We start from the raw sequence: 25,063 nt of genomic DNA, 5'->3' as shown, positions 1-25,063 counted from the left end.
TTTCACTATCTGTGGTTTACTTTGTAAAAGACAAAGAGCTTGCAAAGGAAGACATTGTAATAAACATTTCATGGAGTTCTGACTACAGAAATATAGCAGTTCAGTTGTAGCAATCTGCTGTATTCATGGAAAATCCTGAACCAGAAGTCAGTTGGGTCTTTGTAATAATGTTCCTCATTGTACAAGTATATTTCTTTACTTACATATTTAGTGACTTGTAGTCTTCTTCCATCTCTAATGCAGCAATATCAGTATAGATTTAGATGACACTAATCCACATTTAATTCACTAAAATGTGTAAAATGTCATTAAAATATATATGAAATATATATATACATTCTATGTTTATGCGCTACATGTTTCAGCCACACAGGGCCATCTTCAGGCAACACATGTTTTAGGAACCCACTGCACTGTGCACTTTATCTTAAAGTTCTCTTTGACAAAGTGAACTGTGCAGTGGATTCATCTTTCACTAGATCTTCCAAGTGGTTTTTTCTCCATGCTGAATTCATAATATTGTAGGATGGCACATTATTTCTTAGTGCATGGGAATGGAAGCAATGAAATGGTGTATGTCATTTGCCTTTAAGAAGAGCCTCACTATTGACCTTCCACTTTTTTTTATGTGGGGTTACAAATATTGGCACAAGTACAGAGAGTTCAAATAAGAAGGAAGCATAAGAACACTGTGATTACAACAGATCTTATGGCTGGAAATCACTAGGTAACTGTCCAGTGTGACAGCTCATTCTTGCAATTAGCAAACAATGTGAATAGCACATTAGTTATTAAGCCTCTGCTTCAGATTTTGTTTCATCAGGTCTGAGTTCTGTTACTCTTGCTTTGAAGTACATGATTCAGCAGAGAGTCTTCATGACTAGGCTGAAGGCTAGATAACTGAGGAATCAGGGGTTGATTCCTAGCAGGAACTAGAGATTTTTCTCACCTCTACAGCATCCAAACTGGCCCAGGAACCCACCCAGACTCCTATCCAATGAGTACTAGTGGCTGTTTTCACAAGTGTCAAGTGGCTGGGACATGAGACTGGCCACTCACTTCTATCTAGTGCCAGCGTTCAGTATGCAAGGATCTACGTAGGGCAGTCAAAAAGTTCCCGGAATTCCCCTGCAGACAGAGAATGAGCAATAAGATAGCACACACACTGTTGTGGTGGGGAGCTCAGCATGTCTACTTGCAGACGCAACAGGTCTGGACAGGTTTCAATGTGCAGTGTCGTTAGTGTTCCGTTTAAGTTAGACGTGAGTAGTGTTGGTCATTCGGCACAATATCGCAGTTCAAACAGCATGCGAACATCAAGTTCATGTGCAAATCGGGAAAATCTGCTTCAGAGATGCAATCGGCCCTGCAGCAAAATAACAGTGATATTACACTAAAGAAATCCGCAGTTTACGACTGGTTTTCCCGGTTTAAGAATGGGCATGAGACGTTAGAGGATGACCAGCGCAGTGGGAGACCTTCAACCTCCAGAACCGAAGAAATGGTTGGAAAAGTGCAGCAACTGATCCGATGTGATCATAGAATGACCATCGCGGAGTTGAAGCAAGAAGTTGGTATCTCTCACGGATCCATTCACGCTATTTTGTCCGATGATTTGAAGATGAGACACGTCAGCGCAAAGTTTGTTCCAAGACAGCTGACCACGGATCAGATGGAATGTCGCATGACGGTCGCTGGCGATCTATTTGACAAAAGTGTGCAGGACCCATCATTTTTCAAAAAGACTGTCACTGGTGATGAGTCATTGGTGTTCACCTACGACCCAGGGACAGAGATGCAGTCATCAGAGTGGCACACAGCATCGTCTCCCTGGCCAAAAAAATCACACCTCATCAGATCCAAAGACACAGTGATGCTCATTGCATTCTTTGACATCAACGGTTTGGTGCATCATGAGTTCGTACCGCCTGGACAGACTGTTACTGACCATTTCTACATGCAAGTTTTGCAGATGTTGCACGATGCTCTTCGGAGGAAGCGGCGCGACAAGTGGCACGGACAGTTTCCTGCATCATGATAACGCACCAAGCCACACATCGCTTGTTGTGCAGCAATTCCTCACTGAGAAAAACATTCCTGTCATCACTCAACCACCGTACTCTCCGGATCTCGCTCCGAGTGACTTTTGACTGTTCCCTACTCCGAAAATGGGCCTAAAGGGGACACGTTTCACAACCATGGAAGACATCAAATTGAATGAGATGTCTGAGCTCCGGAAGATTCCAAAAGCAGCCTTCCACTGCTGCTTCCAACAGTGGCAGGATCGATGGAGCAAGTGTGTGCGCACGCAAGGGTCCTATTTTGAAGGTGATAAGCGTTGCCATATGTCCTACGATTGGAGTTCTACACCACCATTCTGGGAACTTTTTGACTGCCCCTCGTATGTCTCTGCTCCCCATGCATGTTGTTCAGTCATACCTCATGATATAGTGTTCATTCAACTTTGCTTATACTTTACATAAAAAAGAAGGCTTACAGAAAGTGCATTCAGAGGTTCACATGAAAATATCCATAAGAATTGGTTCCCACAGTGTCAAGTGTATCAGAGATTATCAGAAAAGGACAGGTCACAGGTTTAGTTCATGACAGAGAGAGAAATAACCAAGAGAAATGCATTGACTGAAGAAGAAGATATCCAGGCATAGTTATTCAGTCCTCATAACTGGTTAAAATACTTGGCACAGGAAACTGGTGTTTTATTTGGATCTGCATCCATAGCCACAATACTAACATAATTTCAACCTTATAAAATAATGTATGTGCATGAGCATAAGCAATCAGATTATGCAGGTAGAGTTCACTCCTGCACCTGGTTGCTGCAAATGTGCATGGCAGAGTCATGGATCCCAGCTGCTACGAGGCCTTACCTTTGTTGTCGTGTCAGTACACAAGAAAATCATTACCGCATACAAATGCTCTATGTGGTGTGATGTGCTATCTTGTGCTTTAAGTGTGCGGCAAACAGTTGGCCTAAACGCTTTACAGCAAGATTGTTATGTAAGCAATGTACAAGGGAGAAAGTAAAGATACAAGTCCAGTAAAAATGCAAGTTTTTTCTTCCCCCCCCCCTCCAAAAAAATGGCAGTGCTGCCATGTGAGGTAGGAACCACATGTCAGGGCTGAGTTCACTGGCCAAAGTCACAGCAATGTTGTGCTTGCAGTATGTTTAAAATGGCTGTGTTCATTCAAAATCCCACCAAATGTGAGGTCATGCAGTAATTTCATATCTTCACGCAAAAGGAGAATCTGCTACTGAAATTATGAACAGGCAAAACGTGGCAAAATGGTGTCATGAATTTGAAGCAGGAAGAAGTGATGTTCATGTTGAAATAAAAAGTGGAAGGCCATCCATTGTCACTAATGAAGTCATCCATAAAACTGATGAAAACATTTGTGCTGACAGACATTTAAGCGTTGATGAACTTCATCAACAATATCCAAAAGTGTCAAGAACTGTTCTTCATGTCTAAGATAGGCAGGAGATTTCCTTGATGCTGGAATGAAAAAACTCGTTCCCAGGCTCACTAAGTACATTGTGATCCATGGTGACTATGTTGAAAAATAAATAAAGGTGTGTTGTAAAAGTGCTAAAAGTGAATCCCTCCAAAAAATGGTTTACAAATATTTTCTGGACTTTATATCTATACTTTCTGGATATCTTTCATATTTCATCACATCAGAACCTCAGAATATGTTATAAAGCTTGCTCATATGTTGCAAGGCATGCTTGAAGTCATAAGAGGGTCAGTTCTTGTAAAATATTTATATGTTTCTGTTTCCTTTTTGTGGTAATGAGTAATGAAATACAGAGAATGTGATCCCCATGCTGGTTACACACCCCTATGTTATCATCTCTGCAGTCACTTATACAGGTAACCTGTGTTGTCATGAACAGAACATTTCCATCTCAGTTGACACACAGTATAAACAGAATTATGAGAATTCAGAGTGAAATTATTGTTTGTGCAAAATTTATATGATCATATTCCTTGTGTACAAGGTGTGGCAATAAAGAAACCGGATTCATGCTCTAACCCTTTATTAAAAAAATCAGACAGTCGAAATGTTATCCCCTTCAATGTAGTCCCCTCCCCGATCCCTACACCGCTCCATGCGAATTTTCCACTGTTGGAAGCAGTGCTGCAGGTCATCTTGTGTTATGCTCTTCAAGAGTTGCGTCGCTTTTGCTTTCACTGCATCCACGGACTCGAACCTGGTCCCTTTCAGCGCAGACTTGATTTTTGGGAAGAGAAAAAAGTCGCACGGTGCTAGGTCCGGAGAATACGGTGGATGTTCCATCACTGGAATGTTGTTTTTTGCCAAATACCTCTTCACAGATAGCGCGTTGTGTGCTGGCGCGTTGTCGTGATGAAGAACCCATGAGGCATTCTTCCACATGTCTGGTCTCCTTCGTCGCACACGTTCACGGAGGTACGTCAAAACATTTTTATAATAAACCTGATTGACAGTCTGACCTTCAGGCACCCAATCAATGTAGATTACCCCCCGGATATCGAAAAAAACAATCATCATTGCTTTGAATTTGGACTTGCTCATGCGCGCTTTCTTCTTCCTAGGGGATTTGGGGCTCTTCCAATGCATGGATTGTCGCTTAGTCTCTGGATCATATTGAAGAATCCAAGTTTCGTCACACGTAATTACGTTTTGGAAGAAATCAGGATCATTTTCAATGTTTTCAAGAGTGTCAACACAGCAATTCACTCGATGTTCCTTTTGCTGGGGGGTAAGGATTTTTGGCACCACTTTAGCACACACCTTTTTCATGCCCAGATCGTCGTGCAAAATCTGTCTAACACTTTCCTTATTGATGTTCGTAAGTTCAGAAATTGCTCGAATGCTCAGTCGACGATCTCTTCGAACAATTCTAGCGACCTTCTCCACATTCTCTGGAGTTTTCGCAGTGGGAGGACGGCCCGATTTTGGATCGTTCCCGACGTTTTTCCTACCCTCCATAAACTTCTTAAACCACTCGAAAACTTGCGTGCGAGATAGACACTGATCACCATATACTTCTGTCAACAAATTGTAAGTTTCAGTGGCAGATTTTCCAAGTTTTGTGAGGAATTTGATGTTAGCACGTTGTTCTGCATTAGCACTCAGCATTATTCCGACGGAGCTCAGAAACACGATCCGCTTCTAACAATGGTCGCGGCCAGACTAACCGATGCACGTGAATGAAACTTTGTGTGACGGTAGAGGGAAGTCCAAGGGTCAATGCCCTACCCTCCTCTTCGTCAATGACGTGGCCGGAAATGAGTCATAAAAGTAATCCGGGTTCTTTATTGCCACACCTTGTATTATGAATGGAAATGAGTCAGCTATGATTCTTTTGGCTAAATCATCAGCAGTAATTGTTCCAATAAGGAAAAGTTTACTAAGTTGAAAGTAGTGATTTGCAGAATGCAAATGCCTGTCCTGATTTTACTTTTTAATGTGTGTTTCATGTAACAGGTATTCAAGTATATTTGGATGGGCAGCAGTTCCATTGATTCAGACTCAAGTGGTTTCTGCATAAAAACTACTATGAACTTCTCGTTAGCTGTAAGCCCAGCTTTCTATGATATACCAGGTAAGTATTACTTTAGCTTGTACCAAAACACTTCAGAATACACTGAAATGTCATTGCAACAGTATATCAGACAGTTCATAATTAACCCCTATAGCGGTGAGATCAGTATCATTAATGCCAGAAGCAGATTTATATTTATCCGGCTCTTGGTTATTTGCCCCATGAGCTAGTGGGCTGTGGTGCCGACACTTTGGAAAAACATGCTGCCTCCGTGTTGAGGGTTGTTAGGAACTGGCTTTTCATCACAAGGCCTCAGGTTCAGTCCCAACCCAAAAGATAGAAGCAGTATGTTCCTCTGAAACATTTGGCAGCAGCTTACTTCCACACAGTGCAAATACCCAAAGGCAGAATCAACATCAACACTGAGTCACTATGAAAGCCTAAAATCAGTAAGACTAAATTGTAAGTAATTTCAGAACTGAATAGCTCGGTCTCTTGGTTTTTTACTCGTAATTAATAGCCTTAAAGAAATTGTTCATAAACTCATTTCATAATTTTATACTGAATATACAGCTGACTCTGAGAATGAAAGAAATGATTCAGGCTGTTGTTGTAAAAACGGTGACAAGTAGAATTTTGGTTCCAATTCAGCAACAGTTACATAATATTATCACATGTATGAGTGACTGTAGGTGGGGTTTGGATTGGTAATTGGATCTGTTGAACACTTACAGATCATAATTACAAGTAACTACAGTGCTATTACTAATTCACACACTGCAGTTCACTGCAGCATGTACTAAGACTTCTCAGTCTGTTTTTTCATCATATGTTCCCTGGTGACAGATCCAATAAAGTCCCCAGCTTCTGTTCTCAATTTCTTACCAGGTGGCTACTGTCCCAAACTAGCTCATTGCTCCAATTGTCCTGCTTATAACATCTCGGCAGGGACTGCACAGAAAATACTGTTCCTTTGTTGCTGTTCAATTGTTGCATGTAAATAGGATGTATGGATGGTGACACTTGAATGGTTAAATAAAGCATAAACAAATGTTCCACCACTATCATCTTATGATAGTTGGACATGAATCTAAACATAGGACAACATTAGAATTTTGTGTTGTGAATACAGGCTGATTCACCCTACAAGTTTGTATGTCTGTCTGATCTGAGATATGTTTCTCAATAGACTATGATTGGGCATCTGGAAGGTATTCAACATGGACTGAGTCAGTGTGGCGGGAGATGACAGTCAGGATGTTCCTTAAACCATCAAGAAGTCATGAGAATCTGACCTTCTCGTTGGGAGTTGTGGTACTCTCATTGTCGTTCCTGATTGTTTACTTTGCAAATTCCCGGTCACACATCCTGTTTGGAAACACGTGAGTACAGAATAGTTCATATATTCCTTAATTCAAAGAACAGGCATGTATCATAGTTAAGAGGAATCTTCAGTTAGCTCAAAAGACTGCAGAGATGGAATATAACCTGTAGGATACCAGAGAATTGTTGAAAAGTTAAAACAAATGTCACTGAACAGCTGTCTCTTTATATTATTGATAAATACTCATAGTATATTTACAAGTGAATTCTGAAATATGTAGTGTGAAATTGATTGTACAGTCTTCATCTACATTGTATATGTGGTGTGTTCAAAAAGTATTGAACCTTCCTTTTTACTGCGTCAACCAATTAAGCGTGGGAGGCTCCCTTCAGTGGAGATATGGAGGGGACATTCATGCGCAGTAGTGAATTTTTTCCCGCCCACAGAAAGCGTCAGTTGGCCTATGAGTGAGGACGTGTAGTGAGCGCTCGTTGGATTCCAGTAAGGTGTAAAATGACGGAACAACATGAGCAGCGATATTGCATCAAATTTTGCCAAAAGCTTGGTGATACCCAAGTGGAAACCATTCGCAAGATTCAACAGGCTTTCGGAGACGATGCCACGAGCAACTCACGGATAAAAGAGTGGTACAACCACTTCAAAGATGGCCACACATCAGTGGACAGCGAACCGCGTTCAGGCAGACACTCAACAAGCCGAAATGAGAATGTCATTGAGCAAATGTGGACTTTGGTCATGGAGGACCGTCGTATCACAGTCCGCGAACTTGCAAATGAGATAGGGGTAAGCACTGGATCGGTACATTCAATTTTGACTGAGAATTTGGGCATGCGGAGAGTGTCCGCGAAATTTGTACCGAAACTGCTAACAATGGAGCAGAAGCAACGCCGTCTGGAAATCGCACAGGACATGCTGGACAATGCAAACAGTAACCCCAACTTTCTGAACACCGTGATCACAGGTGATGAGTCGTGGGTTTATGGGTGCGACCCGGAAACCAAGATGCAGTCGTCACAGTGGAAACATCCAACATCCCCGAGGCCAAAAAAAGCACGGCAGGTCCACAGCAATGTCAAGGTCATGTTGGCCGTTTTCTTCAACTCCCATGGGGTTGTGCACCATGAGTACGCACCACAAGGCCAAACCATCACAAAGGAATACTACCAGGAGGTCCTTCATCGCCTTCGTGATGCTGTGCAGCGCAAACGACCGGATCTGTGGACAGCAAAAACTTGGCAGCTCCATCATGATAACGCACACACCCATTCTGCGCATCTGATTCAGACTTTCGTCGCCAAACACGACATCCCTGTGGTTCGTCAGGCTCCCTACTCCCCCAACATGGCTCCGTTTGACTTTTGCTATTTCCCAAGCTGAAAATGCTGCTGAAAGGAACCCGATTTGAGTCAAGAGAAGACATCTTGTGGAATGCGACGGCCTGGCTGATCACCATTCCAAAAGACACATTAGAGAAGTGTTTCCAACAATGGCGGAAGCGCTGGGAGAAGTGTGTGCATTACCAAGGAGACTACTTTGAAGGGGATTAGGGTTTTGTACCTCCAAATCAATAAATGTATTTCTGCCGACCAAAGGTTTGATACTTTTTGAACACACCACATACATTGAAAAAAATTGTCCCCTGAATGCCATAAATTTAATTTTTAGTGCATTTGATAAAAGCAGTCTTACTTGGAATTAGCTACTATAGATAAATGAAATATCAACATTTTCATGTCCCTGTATTTTCTGTTTGAACGTTCATATAAAGCAGTCATACTTTTTAAGTTATTACTGACATGTCTAGAGTAGGTGATAGTTGCCCAGCTGTTCTAGAAATTCTACGCTTTCACAGAACCTAGGGGTTTATTACCATGTACACATGAGCCCATCACTGGACCCAATTCTGAGCCAGGTGATTCCAGTCCTCATTCTCATGACATTTATTTCAGATCAATTTTAATATTATTGTCCCATCTACACGTAAGTCTTCAAAGTGGCTTTTCTTTCCTTTAGGTTTTCTGATTCAAATTTTATATATGCATATACATCTCTCTCTCACACACACACACACACACACACACACAAGTATATGTAAACTGAAGTGATGCTACATTGAAGTGAGGATTTTATGGAGCCTGTATGATGTAATAAACCAAACACATGTAAATAAGATATACAGTGATATTCATAGTATAGAGAATAGAACACTTATGAAAATGTTTAGTTAGTTAGTTTCTTGGAGTCGAGTGAGACTAACTCCAAATGCATTGTCTTAATTCTGGACTTGTTACCAGTTTAAATAACACATATTTGCTTATGTTAAATGATTAAAAGAATAAAAACTGCACAGCTCAAAGAAGAAAACAGTTCTTGCATTTTCAAATACCAATGATGTCAGAAATATAAAATAAACAGTCACAAACCATTAGGTGTAATTTTTGTGCCACTGCTTGGTTACTGTCTAAAAACATAAGGGCTAAAATATACAAAACTATAATTTTGCCTGTAGTTCTTTTGTATGGTCTTCCACATTATGGGAAGACTGTAGACTGAGTTTGGAGAAAACTGAATAATAAGGAGCTTCTTAATTTGTACTCTTTTCAGAATTTTAGAATGCAGTATAGTGTTCCCAGGTGGCCAGCCTTGTTAGTGTGGAGTTAGTGTCCATCATTTTAGAGACTGTCTGTGTCTCCATCATCAGGGGTTGACGTGATGACAGTTGGATATGCATGCTGTATTTATACAGAGATCCTGTTTGCCACAACCCAATCCCTGTGAGGAACAATGGAGTCAGTGGCTAATCATGGGAATCCATTTGTTGTTTTTTATGGAACTAATGAGTATGGCTTATACACATTCACTATCGTCTTAAATGAAACTTTACTTACAATTAGTGTTTTTCTTAGATATAAAAATGAAGATTAAAATTAAGATTGCTACTTGTGTCAGACATACTCGAACATCCTCAGGCAACTGTCTACCTTGTCAGAATTGCTACATTGTATTTTTAATGAAATTAAGATGAGTTATTTCCTAAGTTAAAATATTGTGACGTGACGGCGCAACACTTGGTAAACACCCCGTCCCCCTCCCCCGCAGTGACATAACAAGGGACACCGTGGTTGCTATGCAGCAATAAACGTTGCCCAGCAACGCCTTTGTAAACACGGCGGGGAGTCCGTGCAATGACTGTTGCTAGGCAATCGGTAAACACGACGTTACGCAACAGTGGTACCTATCACGTAACTGTTTTCTGCCGAGGCTAAATAAGGAGCAGCGAACGCTATTCAGTCAGTAGTGAGTGATTAGTGAGTGAGGATTGAGCCAGTTACTAGTGAGTAACGATTAACCAGCCAATTACAGTCTAGCACTCTTCGGAGTGAATGGAAACAAGAGAAGTAATTGTGATACTGCCAGTGGAAGTAATTGTGAGATTGTAAGAGCGAATGTGCAATAAATTCACTATGTCAAATATGGCGTGAAGTTACTTGTCACGCGTTATACACCCAACACGTGACAATATTTTAATGTTTTCATTTTTGTCATCCACTCATTGAAAGACATTTATTAGAGAACATCACTCATTACGTTTTCATGCACTGCCTTACTCCTGCAGCATCAGGGGTTTGTGTGTTATTTTGTGTAATTCATATGGATGTTGGTGTGGTGGTATTATCTTGTTTTTATGTGCCCCATTGGTATGTATATGTCTGTGCTTATGGTCTAGTTGAATATGTGTCACAGTTGCCTGAGGATGGCTGAGTACAGCTGAAATGTGGCAGTTTTAATTTTAATTTTTGTTTCTAAGTAGAGGAGTAATTGTAAATAAAGCTGCATTTAAGAAGAAACTGAATATGTCACCATAAGACATATCCATGGAAGTGGACACACCCACTACAGTCGAGTTGCTGGTGAGCTCAGTGTTGTTTTGGCTGTCCACAAGGATGAAGTATAAAGAAGCATGCTAGGCAAGTCAACATGTTCTTATTATCGGAGTCTGCAACCTTGCAACAGAGTCTGTGGCAGTGAAGTGCTGAGGTTACAAGCAAGAGCACTATAAAAGACTGACCGGTTGTGATTATCTGTAAACAGTTTTAGATAAGAGTATTCAATGTTGAGTAAAAATCCATTTCTAACCCAAACCCATTGTCTAGTCATTACCACATGACAGTATTATGGATTCCCATGACTGACTGATTTCACCGACTGCTCCCCAGGCAATCTGTGCTGAGACAGAAGATCATGACTGTCACACTCTGCCCACATGCTATCTGGGTTTTGGCAGATGACATCTTTGTATAAATATAGTATGTGAACACAACGCTCTCCCATCAACCACAGATGATGGAAACAGTCTGTGAAATGTTGATCTGTAACTCCACATTTATTTGGCTGATTGGGGTCACTGACAAGTTTTTCATGGTTTTCCTCAGCCCCCCAGTGCAATTTCTCCAATATTAGCTTAATTATTCCATGACTGCTTCCTTCCAGATCATTATCATTTCATTATCCAGTAGTCATTCTATCATATCACACTGTATAGCCTTAATAATGAAAGGGTCGTTCAAGAATCCAACAAAAAATAGAGGTGGTGTTTGGCGTGATCTGTATTTACTATTTCTCCCTTACTCCAGTTTGAATCCATATCAAACATTTCTAGTATATTGCATGGTTTTTTGCAGGTTAGTGACAAGTAGTTGCTAGGGACACGACGCAAATCAAATATCCTTAACTACACTTCACAGTGGAGACAAGTCCTCTGTCACTCAGCTGTGAGCACAGTCCTGTCTCCATGAATTACATATAATAGTGAAAACTGTGGAAGAATAATAAGAAGAAAAAGAAGAAGAGGATACTTGATTTGCGACCTCGGACACAAGTAACAGTGATGAAGAGCCTGATTGAACAAAGTGTTGACTTGATCTCAAGCCATCCATTTCACTGACCACATAGGTCACCTTGCCTGTTCAATAGTTTCTCCACAATTTATCACTTTAGTATTTGAAGAACAGCAATATAGGAACAGTGAATCCTCGGTACAGACTTGGATAATCTGGAGCTTACAACACAGAACAATACAAAAAATCCTGCCAGAATCTTACATGTGAGATCAGTACAAGTATACAATAAACCAAGCTTCCAAATTGGATCTCTTTACAGATGTTGTTAGAGGTTAGTAAGGAGGAGGAACGGGAAAAACTAACTTGTGAATCCATACTTTATTTTAACCCACCCCAGTATAATATTGTCACTTGATCCTTCAGAACTGGGTTTATTTGCATTCTTGCTGTTGTGAAAACTAATTTTTTTCATCATGTTGCCTTACTGATTTTGATTATAAATAAATAGTGTAACACCTGTTGAGAATTCACTGGGAAGCCTCATGGCTTTTCACATAAGCTTTTATGCTATAAACTTACCTGCTTTTTCTTATATTCCTTCCCAGTGTTGTATGTTATTGAATGATACATTGAGGCTGATATTTATTGGCATCTCCTTTGGTAATACACATAGTCAATCATAAACCATTGCCTGTATATAGTATACTACACTCACATATCTTCATGAGAATATTATCAATACTCACAATACACTGACACACAAAACTGTTTACTCATTTGTGACCTGCTACTTTACATAATTACATTCATGCAGTGCATTAATGCCCAATTTGTTCCTGTGATAACCTAAAATTTCATTAATTTCAGAGTGTTCATTTCACCATTACATTACTCTTTGATACATATAGAATTACATTAGTATTTGTAAAATACTTGCAGTCACCACATATCTGTTTTTCCTGACAGTTCTTTTCCCCCCCCTCCCCATTGTTGTTATCAGATTCCTGGCTTAATAATCAGTTGGCATATTTTGATATCATTTCACTTGCAAATTTTATAGAATTTGATTCATTGGTTTGAGTACATTGGACACCGGCAAGTATCCATATAGGACAGGAAGACTTGAATAATATATAAATTTCTTGATGGTGAAACATGAATTTCATATTGTTTTATTTGCAAATTACTTTGAATGTTAGTTCTCACCAACACAATTTTGAGTGGTTACTCTCAGAAAAGTCACCTCTTGCTGTTCTCATACCAGCAAAGAATTGTCCTTCATGTAAGAAGCAAGCAGAGCTACAGAATCAAGTTCTTGCCCCAGATGTGATAAACAGTTCCCATGACAATATTCACTGCTGTCCTCAGTATGTGAATGACAGATGGAAATTCTTGTTTTCTCAGCCGTTGCTAGGCAGCGAATGGTTTTTAGCCTGCGACTGGCTAGCACTCACTTCACTGTGGGTGCTTCCCATAGTCACATATTGTGACCTTACATAGCAACAACTGTTTACTCACTGTTGCTAAGCAGTGGTACCTGAGCTGTCACTGTAACGTTTGCTTGCATGGGGGCAATTCCCACGTCCCCCCCCCCCCCTCATAACTTGTGCAGGACAGTTTTTCATCGTAGTGCGTTCAGAAGTTTCATGACACTTTGTGTGGGCTGCTATGAGTCCTAATTTCTCTGGGAGTTCCCTTGATAACTTGTGCAGGAGTGCTTGAGTCATACGGACCTGGAATTGCCCTTGATAACTTGTGCAGGAGTGCTTGAGTCATACGGCCCCAGAAGTGCCCTTGATAACTTGTGCAAGAGTGCTTGAGTCGTACAGCCCCAGAAGTGCCCTTGATAACTTGTGGTGAATCGATGTATTCTTCAGAATTCTCCACGTCAGTTGTGTATTCGCTGTCATATAAAAAAAAAAGATCCTGGATATCATTATCCAATGCAATTAGTTGATCCAGGGTCTCCCTTAGACGGTCTCGGTAGTGCTCATAATCCTCAAGTGGGGTGCTAACGGTGGATTCAATTATAAAGGTATTGAACCTTGTCGCTTTCGTCCTTGCCATAGAACACTTCCTCTTTAGCCTTTGGAGTTCGCTGTCCGCCATGTCAAGTTGTGAGGGTATCTCCAAGTATGATCTCACAAGCTAATTGATCATCTGTGTGGGGTCTTGCGTCGTACACGCTCCTGGTACTTTCTCTCCTGCCCCGGAGCTCACCACTCCAATTCTCTGAAAAATGGATGTCTTTTAAGTTCTTCTGCATTGCCCTCTCCTCCACCCAAACGTTTCTATATATCATTCACTAGTAGTGTTAAGATAAAATCTGATGCCTCAGGGGATATATCATTTGGGACGCAGGTTTTGGCACCAAAGAATATCATGAATCTCGAGGCGTGTTCCGTTCTGCGCAAGGTGTTGGTGTGTTTTGTCGGCAGAAAGAGGTGTCCAGAGTTCAATCAATTAAGGGGTGTTATCCTTTCCGCTGGTAATGGTGCTTCGATTTGTTGTCCCTACGTAATGCACACGAGGCATGCTTCATTCTCAGTAGTCCCTCCATAATGCATACAAGGCGTGCTTCATTCTCTACAGCCCCTCCATAATGCGCACGAGGCGTTTCATTCTCGACGGTCCCTCCATAATGCACCTGAGGCGTGTTTCATTCTCGACGGTCCCTCCATAATGCACCTGAGGCATGCGTCATTATTATAGTTGCACACTATACACAGGCAAACTTGAAGAATTGAAGACTAATAGTATAATGAACTCTGTAACACCTCGAATGTTGTATTGAAACGCAACTCTGAACTAGAACTGTCAAAAGTCAAAGTCACGTTGCGATTGACGGTTAGTCAGCAAGTCTTGGTGTCGAGCCCCATCTGGGGCCCATGACCAGATATTTATTACTGTTTGACAGTTACAGTTTTGTTTTTGTGGGCTGCCCTCTCTGACAAGAGGACAGGTCTGTCTTTTGTATATGCTGCTGGCCCTTGCAAGCATGATCTTTCTCGGGTCTGAGTCCCTAGGGACTCGCGATCATATTTTGCTATCTCAGATTTGAGACTTCCCTTTTCATCGCCTCCTACGACCCCTCACCACCACCTAATGCCGACGGTAAGAATGGTGGAGCTGTACCACTCCCCATATGTCATCATGCCATGGTGCTTAATTAATTAAGCATAGGTATGGCTTTACATTTATGAACCTTTTGTGTTTAGATAGGAGAACCACTTTGTGCTTATTGTTATTCCATCAAGGTTAGTATCTTACTATAAACATATGTCTTTCCCAAACTTTTCAGATTATTGAAGTTAGGTATTTTTAACAGAGTTTGTTGTTAACATTCTCCATTGAAATTTTGACAGGTTTCATGCTAGTTATAAAATATCAGCCCATGTAAAGAGGATGTTGAAGATCTCAAAATTAATGTAAATGTTATTTCGATATCCATAATCGGATAACTGGGCTTAAGACTGTGAGGAATGGTGCTGAAATCTCATGTGTTCTTGATACCATATTTTCAACCTTTGTATTGGAGTGCATACACTCATTTATCTCCTTCTCTCCCTCTCACTACATGTTTCGGCATAATAATGCCATCTTCAGGTGCTTACTCATCCACGCCAAACTAGTTCATTGCATGCCTATCCTCATATTAAAATAACTAAAATATATATCTATCATATACATTGACAAATGTCAAACGTTAAAAATATTAAAATTGTTCAGGATACCACATCGCTACGTCGCACCTCACTACGCCAGTCACGCCCATTCTCCTCTGTTGGAGCACTCCTTCACTATCATGTGTGTGTCTGTAACGTGAATTTTTTTATTCATTAATACCGCGTTCCGTATTTTATTTATTACTTGTGGTAATAAGTAATAAATAAAATATGGAACGCAGTATTAATGAATAAAAAATTCACGTTACAGACACACACAAGATAGTGAAGGAGTGCTCCAACAGAGGAGAATGGGCGTGACTGGCGTAGTGAGGTGCGACGTAGCGATGTGGTATCCTGAACAATTTTAATATTTTTAACGTTTGACATTTGTCAATGTATATGATAGATATATATTTTAGTTATTTTAATATGAGGATAGGCATGCAATGAACTAGTTTGGCGTGGATGAGTAAGCACCTGAAGATGGCATTATTATGCCGAAACATGTAGTGAGAGGGAGAGAAGGAGATAAATGAGTGTATGCACTGCAAGACGGTTTAAATAAATCATGGACTTAAATCAGTGCAACAGGACACTAAAATATAACCTTTGTATTGGCTGTATCAAGATATACTGTGGATCAAATGATTTTTATTTTTATGCATAAAATTTTTTAATTTGTATTAACAAAGCCTATTTGTGTGTATATTACCTCTTACCTGTGAGGCATTGGTTTATGGTATACTTCTATAAGAGATGTAAATAAATTGTATTTTATTTGTCCCTTTAGTATGAATTATTAGGTTTCACTGAGCTCTGAAACTGTATTGATAGTTGAACTGCAGAAGAATTTTGTTTGTATGGCTGTTAATCAGATTATATTGGGATTTTGAACTGCTTTTGTAATCACTGGGGAGGGGGTTTGTTGAATGCAGCTGGACATAGATCAATTCAGTGGCCTTACAGTAGAAACTAGAATTGGTCAGCATAGTTATGATTAGTTGCAGAGGCAGTATCATTTAAATGCAGCCTAATGAAATGATTAGGAGTCTCTGTGAATTATGAAATCAATGCTGCAACACTGCCAGTGAAATCATTTTTCTTGATGATTTGTATTGCTCGTTATGGTTCTTAACTGCTGCCACGCGAAAGCTGCTTTTTTTTTCTCCCCCCCCCCTCTTTGTTTTCCCCCTGTAATATTCAGCCATTCCTTGACTTATGGATGCCCAGTGTACAAATGTTCACTTTCATAGTACATGCAACTTTTTTTTTGCCCTTAAATATTTGATTTACAAAACCATCTTCACAAGAGACAAATGTATCCCACATGACAGAGCCATGTAATTAAGCTGTGTATGTGTGTTAGTATTCTATACATCAGCCAGGCTACATTTTTTGAAAGGTGGTCCTTACTTCACTAGCTGCCATTTCTCAAATATATTCATGATTTCATCTACACAGATTGTGTTTTGTCAGATATATCTGATTACAGTAAGATAAACAAACAAAACTCTGTGGCCTGTAGTCCGCAAGCGAACCATACCGACTGAATGACCGCCACTTGTTGGCGAAGTTAGTGCCAACTTTATATAAGTAAAGTTATAAGTGTGCTTTGCACCACATCATGAACATACAGGGGGCATGGAATTAAAGCTCCACACATGCTTAGCCTTGGCACTAGGTGGAAGTGAGTGGCCATCTTCGCATCAGAGAATAGAAGCCCTTGTATGTGTTGTGTAGGAAACTGGGTGGACATCTTAGCTCTTCTGAACATAGTAGGTAATGAGAGAAATCCCACTATATTTGCTGAGAGTCAGACTCTGGCTTTGAAGCCCATATCATGCCTGTTTACTGAGGTATCATGATTTGAACATCAACTTTTATTTTAGATTAAGTATATTAATAACTGATCACTTTATTGGCCTTTATTTCAGAGTTGGCTGCTAATAGTTAAAACAAAAAAGAACTCTGTGGCCTGTAGTCCTCAAGCAAACTATACAGACTTTATTGTCTCTGTATGGTTTGCATTAACAATATGTCTGTAATAGTAATACCCTGCTTGATGTGCTAGTCTCCATATAATGATTTAAAAATATGACATCTGGTGCCCACTAAATAACATGACTCTCCTGAGGGCTCAAATTACTATGCATTTTATGTTTCATGTGTTTCTCATATACTTTCCATGGCAGTTAAGAGTTTGTACATACAATTAAAAATGTTCAAGTTTCGTCTGCTTCAAAAATGTCAAGTCACTCCTAAAGATTTCCGATGATGGTGTATTACGCTTGGAATTACAGAGTTTCTAGACATTTGCCATGCTTCATACTCTAAAAGAATGCAACATTTTGAAAAATGGATCACTTACCAACCTCAGGTGAAAGGGTGGGAAGGAACTTGCTCAGTTGGGTCCGTTAAATAGAGCTGATCTCAATGACTTGGTCCAGTAACTGAGGTCAGCTGTATCTAATGAATCCAACTGAGTAGTGCTTCCCTATGCCTTCACCCAAGGACAGAAACTGCTCCAGTTTCCAAAACTTGTTCTTTTAGATTATTAGACAATGGACGAAGTCCAGAAACTCGGTAATTCCAAGAAAAAATGTCAGTACAGTTATTTGAAAATAAGACTTCTCGTCTATAAATAATTAACAAATTAAGAATTCTGTGCATAACATAACAATTCTTGCATGTTCTTATGCTTCTATTTAATTATATTGAAGACAAAATATTTAACAGAAAAATATGCTGGGCATAAAATGTGTTTCATTATGATAGGTATTGAACAATTCCACTCAAGATGCATGTGGCTCTTCGTGTAAAGAGCATGTTATTGTTGTCTGATCTTAACCAAAATTAGAATCTGTTGACAGATTATACTCAAACTCTTGAATATTGATGCAGACATGCCAAAATTGAGTCCACTACATGAATCCTAATGTGTTTGTATGATGTGGAGTGTTGGGAAAGGTCAGATTTATGTGACCCACTGGATAATTTATTAGATGAACCCATCCAGTCTTGAAATGTATATTGATATTTTATAATGAAGTGCTTTATTTTGATAAAGATCAGATGTTTATTCGTTCCTTTACTTTCTATGCTAAATGTATGTACAGGTCACTTTCTTATTATTAACTTTATAATTATTTTATATTTCTAATTGGTAGTGCTTAATCTGTGAAGCAATTTGGAAATAATACTTCTGTAGGTAATTAACAAATTATGAATTTGATGCATACCTATGCATAGCTGTGACACAGTACAAGTCTGTCTGTAGTCTACTATGTATTTCATAATTATAGAACACTTTTGTGAAAATTTCAGTGAAGATAATTCATTCCAACGAAGACTGAAATAAACCCAATGATGGTTGTTAAGGACCGAAACATATAGCATAATAAGTAACATATTAATAAACTAACTGATTTTATCGACATTCAAGCCTATCAGTTGTTCATTAGAATTGTGGAGTTACTGTGCTTGACAAATTTACATAGCAGAGACATGTACAACAGGATGCAAAACATGTGAATGAAGACTGACACGATTGCTGCATGAAGACATGATTTTCATGTTGTAGAAAATATGAAAAGAATAGAATTAATGTATCCTGTTTCTTAAAGTGAGTGTTGATGGTTTCCAAGATATGCTGCGGCATTGTATTCTCAACACAGGCAGTGGTTAGAACTGCACATGCTTAACTAGTTTCTTTAATACTGTATTTTACATTGAGCATAGTCAAAATATGTATTTTAATATTCCGCCTGAAGAGTGCTATGTTATGGGATGTGATGGCATGTAGTCTAGTAGGAGTTGGCTGTAGTTTCAGGGGAACATTCTGTCTGCTTGCTCAGCTTACACTTTTGCCAGAAGATGGCATTCCTCTGAAACATCAGTATACTTTTACCAAAGTACATGGCATTACATCCCCCCCCCTCAAAAAAAAAGATAATGTTCCCATAGTTGCTGCTGTGAGAACATTATATCATTTTCTACCTGATGATTTGGACATGTTACGGTCTAAGCAGACCTTGCCTAGGACATCAGGGTTTTTGTGTTTGGGACATCTTCAATCATCATCATCTTGCAAATTGAGAGTTCTGGCATAGGCTCCCACAATGCAGATTTATGAAACATTTTCAGCTGATGAATTCAGGGGAAGGGAAATATCTAGGGCTGAGAGAACAGTGTTTGGAAAAATGTACTGAGGGGAAGAGAAATAGCCTACTGTATGGCCCACATACTCCCTTTTGGTCTTGTATAAAACATGGAATAATTTTATATGAAACCTCAGATTCTATTATTTTTTCGTTGTTTTGAAAAGATTCCAAATCTTTGTAACTTTAGTCACAAATGTGACTAAAAACCGAAGCCTTAAAGCTCAGAAGAATGTGATGGCAGTCTTAGTTTACACAAATGCTGACAAAGCCCAACAGTAGACTAATGTAAGAACAAAGGTTGACTACATTTATCTTTCTGAATATAGCACAGACATTTGACCAGTGTTGTGTACAGTAATGATTATGAAATTTGTGTTTCTTCAAAACATGGCTATTGATATTTTAAGGTAATTTCAACTGTAATTAATAATATGACCTGCAGATATGCCTTTTGAGGCATTCGTGTGTAAGAAATATTATTCTGAATGAGGACAGATGTGGACATTAAATGAGTAAAGTAAATGGACTTTAGATACTTCTTGTATAATTTATAAGTTATTTAAGTGAAGCTTTTACATAATTGTGATGATTTTTATAGTGAGTATACATGTGACGAATGCAGTACTCTTATGTTATATGTAGATGTAAATTGTGAGCTTTGAGTGAATCAGAAATGTTATTGTGCTGTGCTCTTAATATAAATCTACTCTGAGAAATAGCGAAACATGTGGCCATATCGTGAGTCTGCTCTCTCTCAATTCTGTCTGCCCATACTGAATCTTGACTGGTGGACCAGCTCTCCTGAGATTTCATCATTTTCCTCATTCCATTAATTTAAAGAACATATAAGCTGTAGAATAGGACTTGTATATTGTGTTTGAATTTACTCAGGAATCCAATTGATTGAATTTATCTCTGCATGGAATTATATAATCAAGCTCTATGCTATGAAGGCATATGGGAGAGTGGAGGTATAGCTCCATCACTGTTAACATCTTCACTAGATGGAGGTGTTCCATCAGCTGCATGTCCCAGCCACTTTACCCCTAGGGAAAGAGCCCCCAGTACCCTTTGGAGAGGAGGCTGTGTGTGCCCCAGGGCTGGACTTGATACTATGGAGGAGAGAAAAATCCTTGCCCCTGCCAGGTTCCAAACCTCAGTCATCCAGTCTATAGCCGAATCGCTGTACTGACCAAGCTATCCTGATCCAGCACATTGAGATCATTAAATCTGGATTAGTATATGATGATAAAATAATGTAATCCTGGTCATTATTGAAAATGCAGAAAAACACTACAAATGAATGTCTCTATAAATGTACCTTCATAAAAGAAATGCAATTTTTTGTTCCAGCAAGGCAGTATGTGGTAGAACTACAGGATCAGTGCTGCCTATACATTACTAACTGCACCGGTATTCTCCCTCCATTCTCATTATTTTGCCTCAGGGCGGTCCCAACAGAAAACACCGTTTCCTAACTATTACTATTGTTATGGAGGTGCAGTTACCTGCCAGTTGCATAGAAATGGTAGTTCTCCTATTGTTGCATGTTCATTTCCACGGGAACCTGCTTACTGAGTCGTTGCCTAGCAGTGAACATCTACTCTGGCTCCGCTATTCCGGGCGTCATGTCACAGTATTTTCAGAATATTTTAGTTCAGAAGTCTGGCATTTCTAATATGTAGAAGAACTTAAAAGTTTTCTGGCATTGGTTCAATAAGATTCATATTTCTACACATAATATTGCAGGCCAACATGCTTGCTTATGAAGTAGGTGGCATGTAAATATATTGGTAATCGTCATGTAACACCTTTGCCAGAATCAAAACTAAATTAGGAAAACCATAACAATGTCAAAAATGCAATCAACTACTCTTGACTATCTCTCAACAAATGTGGGGAAATGTGCTTCAAGAGTGGGCTGATCTGCCGAGAAAGTTCTAAATACTTCCATCCTAACGTATCTTACAAGGACTTCACATAAAGCAGACATCCTTGGCCAGGTGAAGTGGAATGCTGAGAGAGACATTGGCTAGGTACTGCATTACAACTTAGACTGAGGGTGTTTGAGAACAAGGTGCTGAGGAGAATATTTGGACCGAAGAGAGATGAAGTGAAAGGAGGTTGGAGAAAACTGCACAGTGAGGAGCTTCATAACTTTTACTCTCCTTCAAGTATAATTAGAGTGATGAAGTCAAGGAGGGTGTCATATATCTGTGTGTGTGTGTGTGTGTGTGTGTGTATGTATATATATATATATGAAATAGGTTAACCATCACACAAGTACACTCGCTTTTAATGTTTTACAATTAGACGCTTAATTCCTGCTACATGTTTTGGTCATACAAGACCATCATCAGGCAGTTAATATAGAAGTACATTTAGTTATTGAACTACCAATATGGATCCTTACCAGTGCAACATGTCATATTGTGTCATATTATATAATAACAGAAAAAATTTGCCTCAAGTTGGTAAGTATTACAATTAAAAATAGAAGATAAAATATAAAATTAAATATGTACCATTTGTCAAGATATATGAAGTAATGTAAGTGTTCAATATATTACAGAAATATTAAAAATACTTAAATATTTAAACTATTAAATATGGGAGGTTAAGAATATGTATGCCAAATTAATTCTAAGGTTCAAATGCTGCAGTGTAGAATTGGGTGTGTTATGTCACTTGTATATCATTGTTGTTAGAAGCTTTCTATGTAGTAAGCTTGGTCGTATAGGCCATAGACAAGTTTCTATGATGTACGGGTTGTTAATGTATGATATATTAGGTCTGCATATTTTAGATATGTGTCACTATATGATCATAAAGTATGACATGTGTGATGTAGGTCTACATGGAACCAATGCACAGGTAGAACAGATCGAACATATATACACCCAGACAAAAACGCATACGTCATATTTTATGACCATATAGTGACACATGTCGGAAATATGCACACCTAATACATAACACATTAACAACCTGTACATCATATTCATTCTTGCAAATAGAAACTTGTTTCTGGGCTCCACGACCGAACTTACTATGTAGAAAGCTTCTAACAACAAATATCTACAAATGACATAACATGCATAACATGCCCAGTTCTACACTGTAGCATTGGAACCTTAGAATTCATTTGGCATATATACAGGGTGTACATAAAGTCTGGGAACACTTTAGATTATTTCTTGCACAAGAACTACAAATTTTATAGACATCATATACGTGTCATTATGTTCCGCCAATGCGTGTAATTCTGTCATTTGCCGATAGTCAGCGTTAGTTGCAAACATGGCGACTTCAGGTGCGAAGAAGGCTTGATGCGTGTTAGAATTCGACAAAAACAAGTGTGCTACACATGTGCAACGAAAGTTTAGGACCAAGTATGGTAAAAACCCACCAACGAGAAAGGCAATTTACCACTGGCACAAGAAATTCATGGCTACAGGTTGCTTGTACCCAGAAAAGAAGAGTGGACGACCCGGTATGAGTGAAGAGGATCAGAGCATGTAAGAGACATTCATGAGGAGTCCGAAGAAATCGGTGCGTCGAGCATGCCGTGAATTCCAAATGCCCCTAATGAAGCTCCACCCCATTTTCATGATGAAGTTTGTGAATACCTGAATACGGAGCTGCCCCAGCAATTGTTCGGACGTGCTGCATGAGGGGACAGATGTTTCATGGAACGGCCTCCACGATCGCCAGATATCACTCCGTGTGACTTTTTCTATGGGGACACATTAAAGATCTGGTGTATGTACCGCCTTTTCCACGTGATGAAGCAGAGCTCAAGGAAAGAATCCGGGAAACGACAGCCACAGTTGACGAGGCCATGTTGGGAAGGGTGTGGAAAGAATTCGCTTACCGTGTGGAGGTCTGCCGAGTCACTCATGGTTTCCACATCAAAAGTTTGTTAGGTAAAAACAAACTTTCAGAGTTTCTCTTCAAAATGACATGTATATGAAGTCTGTATAATTTGTAGTTCTTGTGCAATAAATAATTTAAAGTGTTCCTGGACTATTATGTACACCTGTATTCTTAAACTCCCATACTTAATAGTTTAAGTATTTTTAATATTTTTGTAATATATTCAACACTTACATCACTTAATATATTTTGACACGTGGTATATAGTTCATTTTTATATTATTTTTTATCTTCTATTTTAATTGTAATACCAACTTGAGGCAATTTTTTTGTTATGTAATATGACACAGTGCACTGGTATTTTTTTTTATTGCTAGTCAGGGCTTGAGGTGGGGCGGGATGCAGCGGGATGGCATCCCAGTTCTTTTATAAATGGCTTAAAAGCATCCCGTTACTTCTTTGGCAGTAAATGCAATGTACAGTACCCAGGGCTTGAGGTGGGGTGGGATGCGGCGGGATGGCATCCCGGTTCTATTTTCATTCCACCTCAAGCACTGAGTGGGGTGGGACTAAGTCCCTTGTACTGCGGCCACTTCTGGCCTATTGTACCAGCCCCAGATGATAGGTGAGGGTGATTGTGGAGCAATTGGTGAAATGAAGATTGGCAGGGGAAACCGAAGTACTTGGAGAAAACTTTCCCCAGTGCCACTTTGTCCACCACAAATCCCACTTGACCAGACCCGGGATCGAACCCAGGCCGCCGTGGTTGCACTGGTGTGTACCCATATCAGTAGTTCAATAACTAAACGTAAACTGTTGTGCCTAAAGGGGGGGGGGCTAATAAAATAATACTAAATTACTCTCAGCTAGGATTCTCCTGGCTCTGGTCCTTCTTCGTTGCATACAGCTGCCGTTGACTGCCTGGGGTCAGTTCTGCCTTCATCTGGACTGGGATAGCCCTGGGTCGGTCATGGAAGGGGTGAGATTGTGGCAGGGTGAATCATGACTCTCTGTGTACATCCTACCCTAATTACTCTGTCTATTTACACTCTTATTTAAAATAAAGTGAGGCCAACTTTTGGCTGGTATATTCAATTGCCATTGGATTCATAGTGATGTGACATGCCAACTAACAATATAAAATAATTTGATCTGACAAATTTTGCCCTAATGCCCAGTGATGGTTGAATGAACCCAACACAAGTGGTAAGCCAAATAGTACTGCGCCCACCTCATGTTTGCAACCCCAGCATGTTGTCATTTCTTATTACAGGATAATACAAAATACCTTGTCAGTCAGCTGGTTCACACGTTGGAAGGGGGAACACAGATAAGTATTGCCTGCTCAGCATTAAGGTGTCACCTTTTTCACCCTTCTTGAAATAAATAATGTATGCCAATTCGCAAAATGTAATTATAAATCATAGTTAACAGGTTAGATGCCATCTCCTAATCGATAATCAATACTGATCAATGTATTGTAATGTATAACCATGTATAAAGTGACCATTTTTTCATGAAATTTTTGGAGACTGCCATTCCAAAGTCACCAGTGGAAGCCAGAGAAGGTAGTTCCCATTTAAATGGTACTTAATACAGCCTACAGTCATGTTCTTTTTCTT

General features: G+C 39.5%; 1 protein-coding gene across 4 annotated transcripts in view; it reads left to right on the top strand.

Annotated features, from left to right (window-relative positions):
- The window catches only part of LOC111867450 (nicastrin), a 91,533-nt gene that overhangs the window by 33,685 nt on the left and 32,785 nt on the right, over positions 1 to 25,063 (top strand). For 2 of the 4 annotated variants that reach the window (XR_002843350.2, XM_023857331.2), the window contains exons 11-12: positions 5,494 to 5,611; positions 6,741 to 6,933. Coding sequence is in view for 3 of the 4 variants with exons in the window: in XM_023857331.2 (XP_023713099.1) it covers positions 5,494 to 5,611; positions 6,741 to 6,933 (311 nt within the window). In the remaining variant the exon portion in view is untranslated. Of the gene's footprint in view, positions 1 to 5,493; positions 5,612 to 6,740; positions 6,934 to 9,500; positions 9,603 to 11,578; positions 14,629 to 25,063 lie in introns of those variants that run through there. The other 2 variants (XM_023857332.2, XM_033752669.1) reach the window with 2 other exon arrangements.

The sequence above is a fragment of the Cryptotermes secundus genome, unplaced genomic scaffold (genome assembly GCF_002891405.2).
Source record: "Cryptotermes secundus unplaced genomic scaffold, Csec_1.0 scaffold423, whole genome shotgun sequence".
Classification (NCBI taxonomy): Eukaryota; Metazoa; Arthropoda; class Insecta; order Blattodea; family Kalotermitidae; genus Cryptotermes; species Cryptotermes secundus.
Note: the sequence above shows the minus strand (reverse complement) of the source record. Positions and strands in the feature narration are given on the sequence as shown.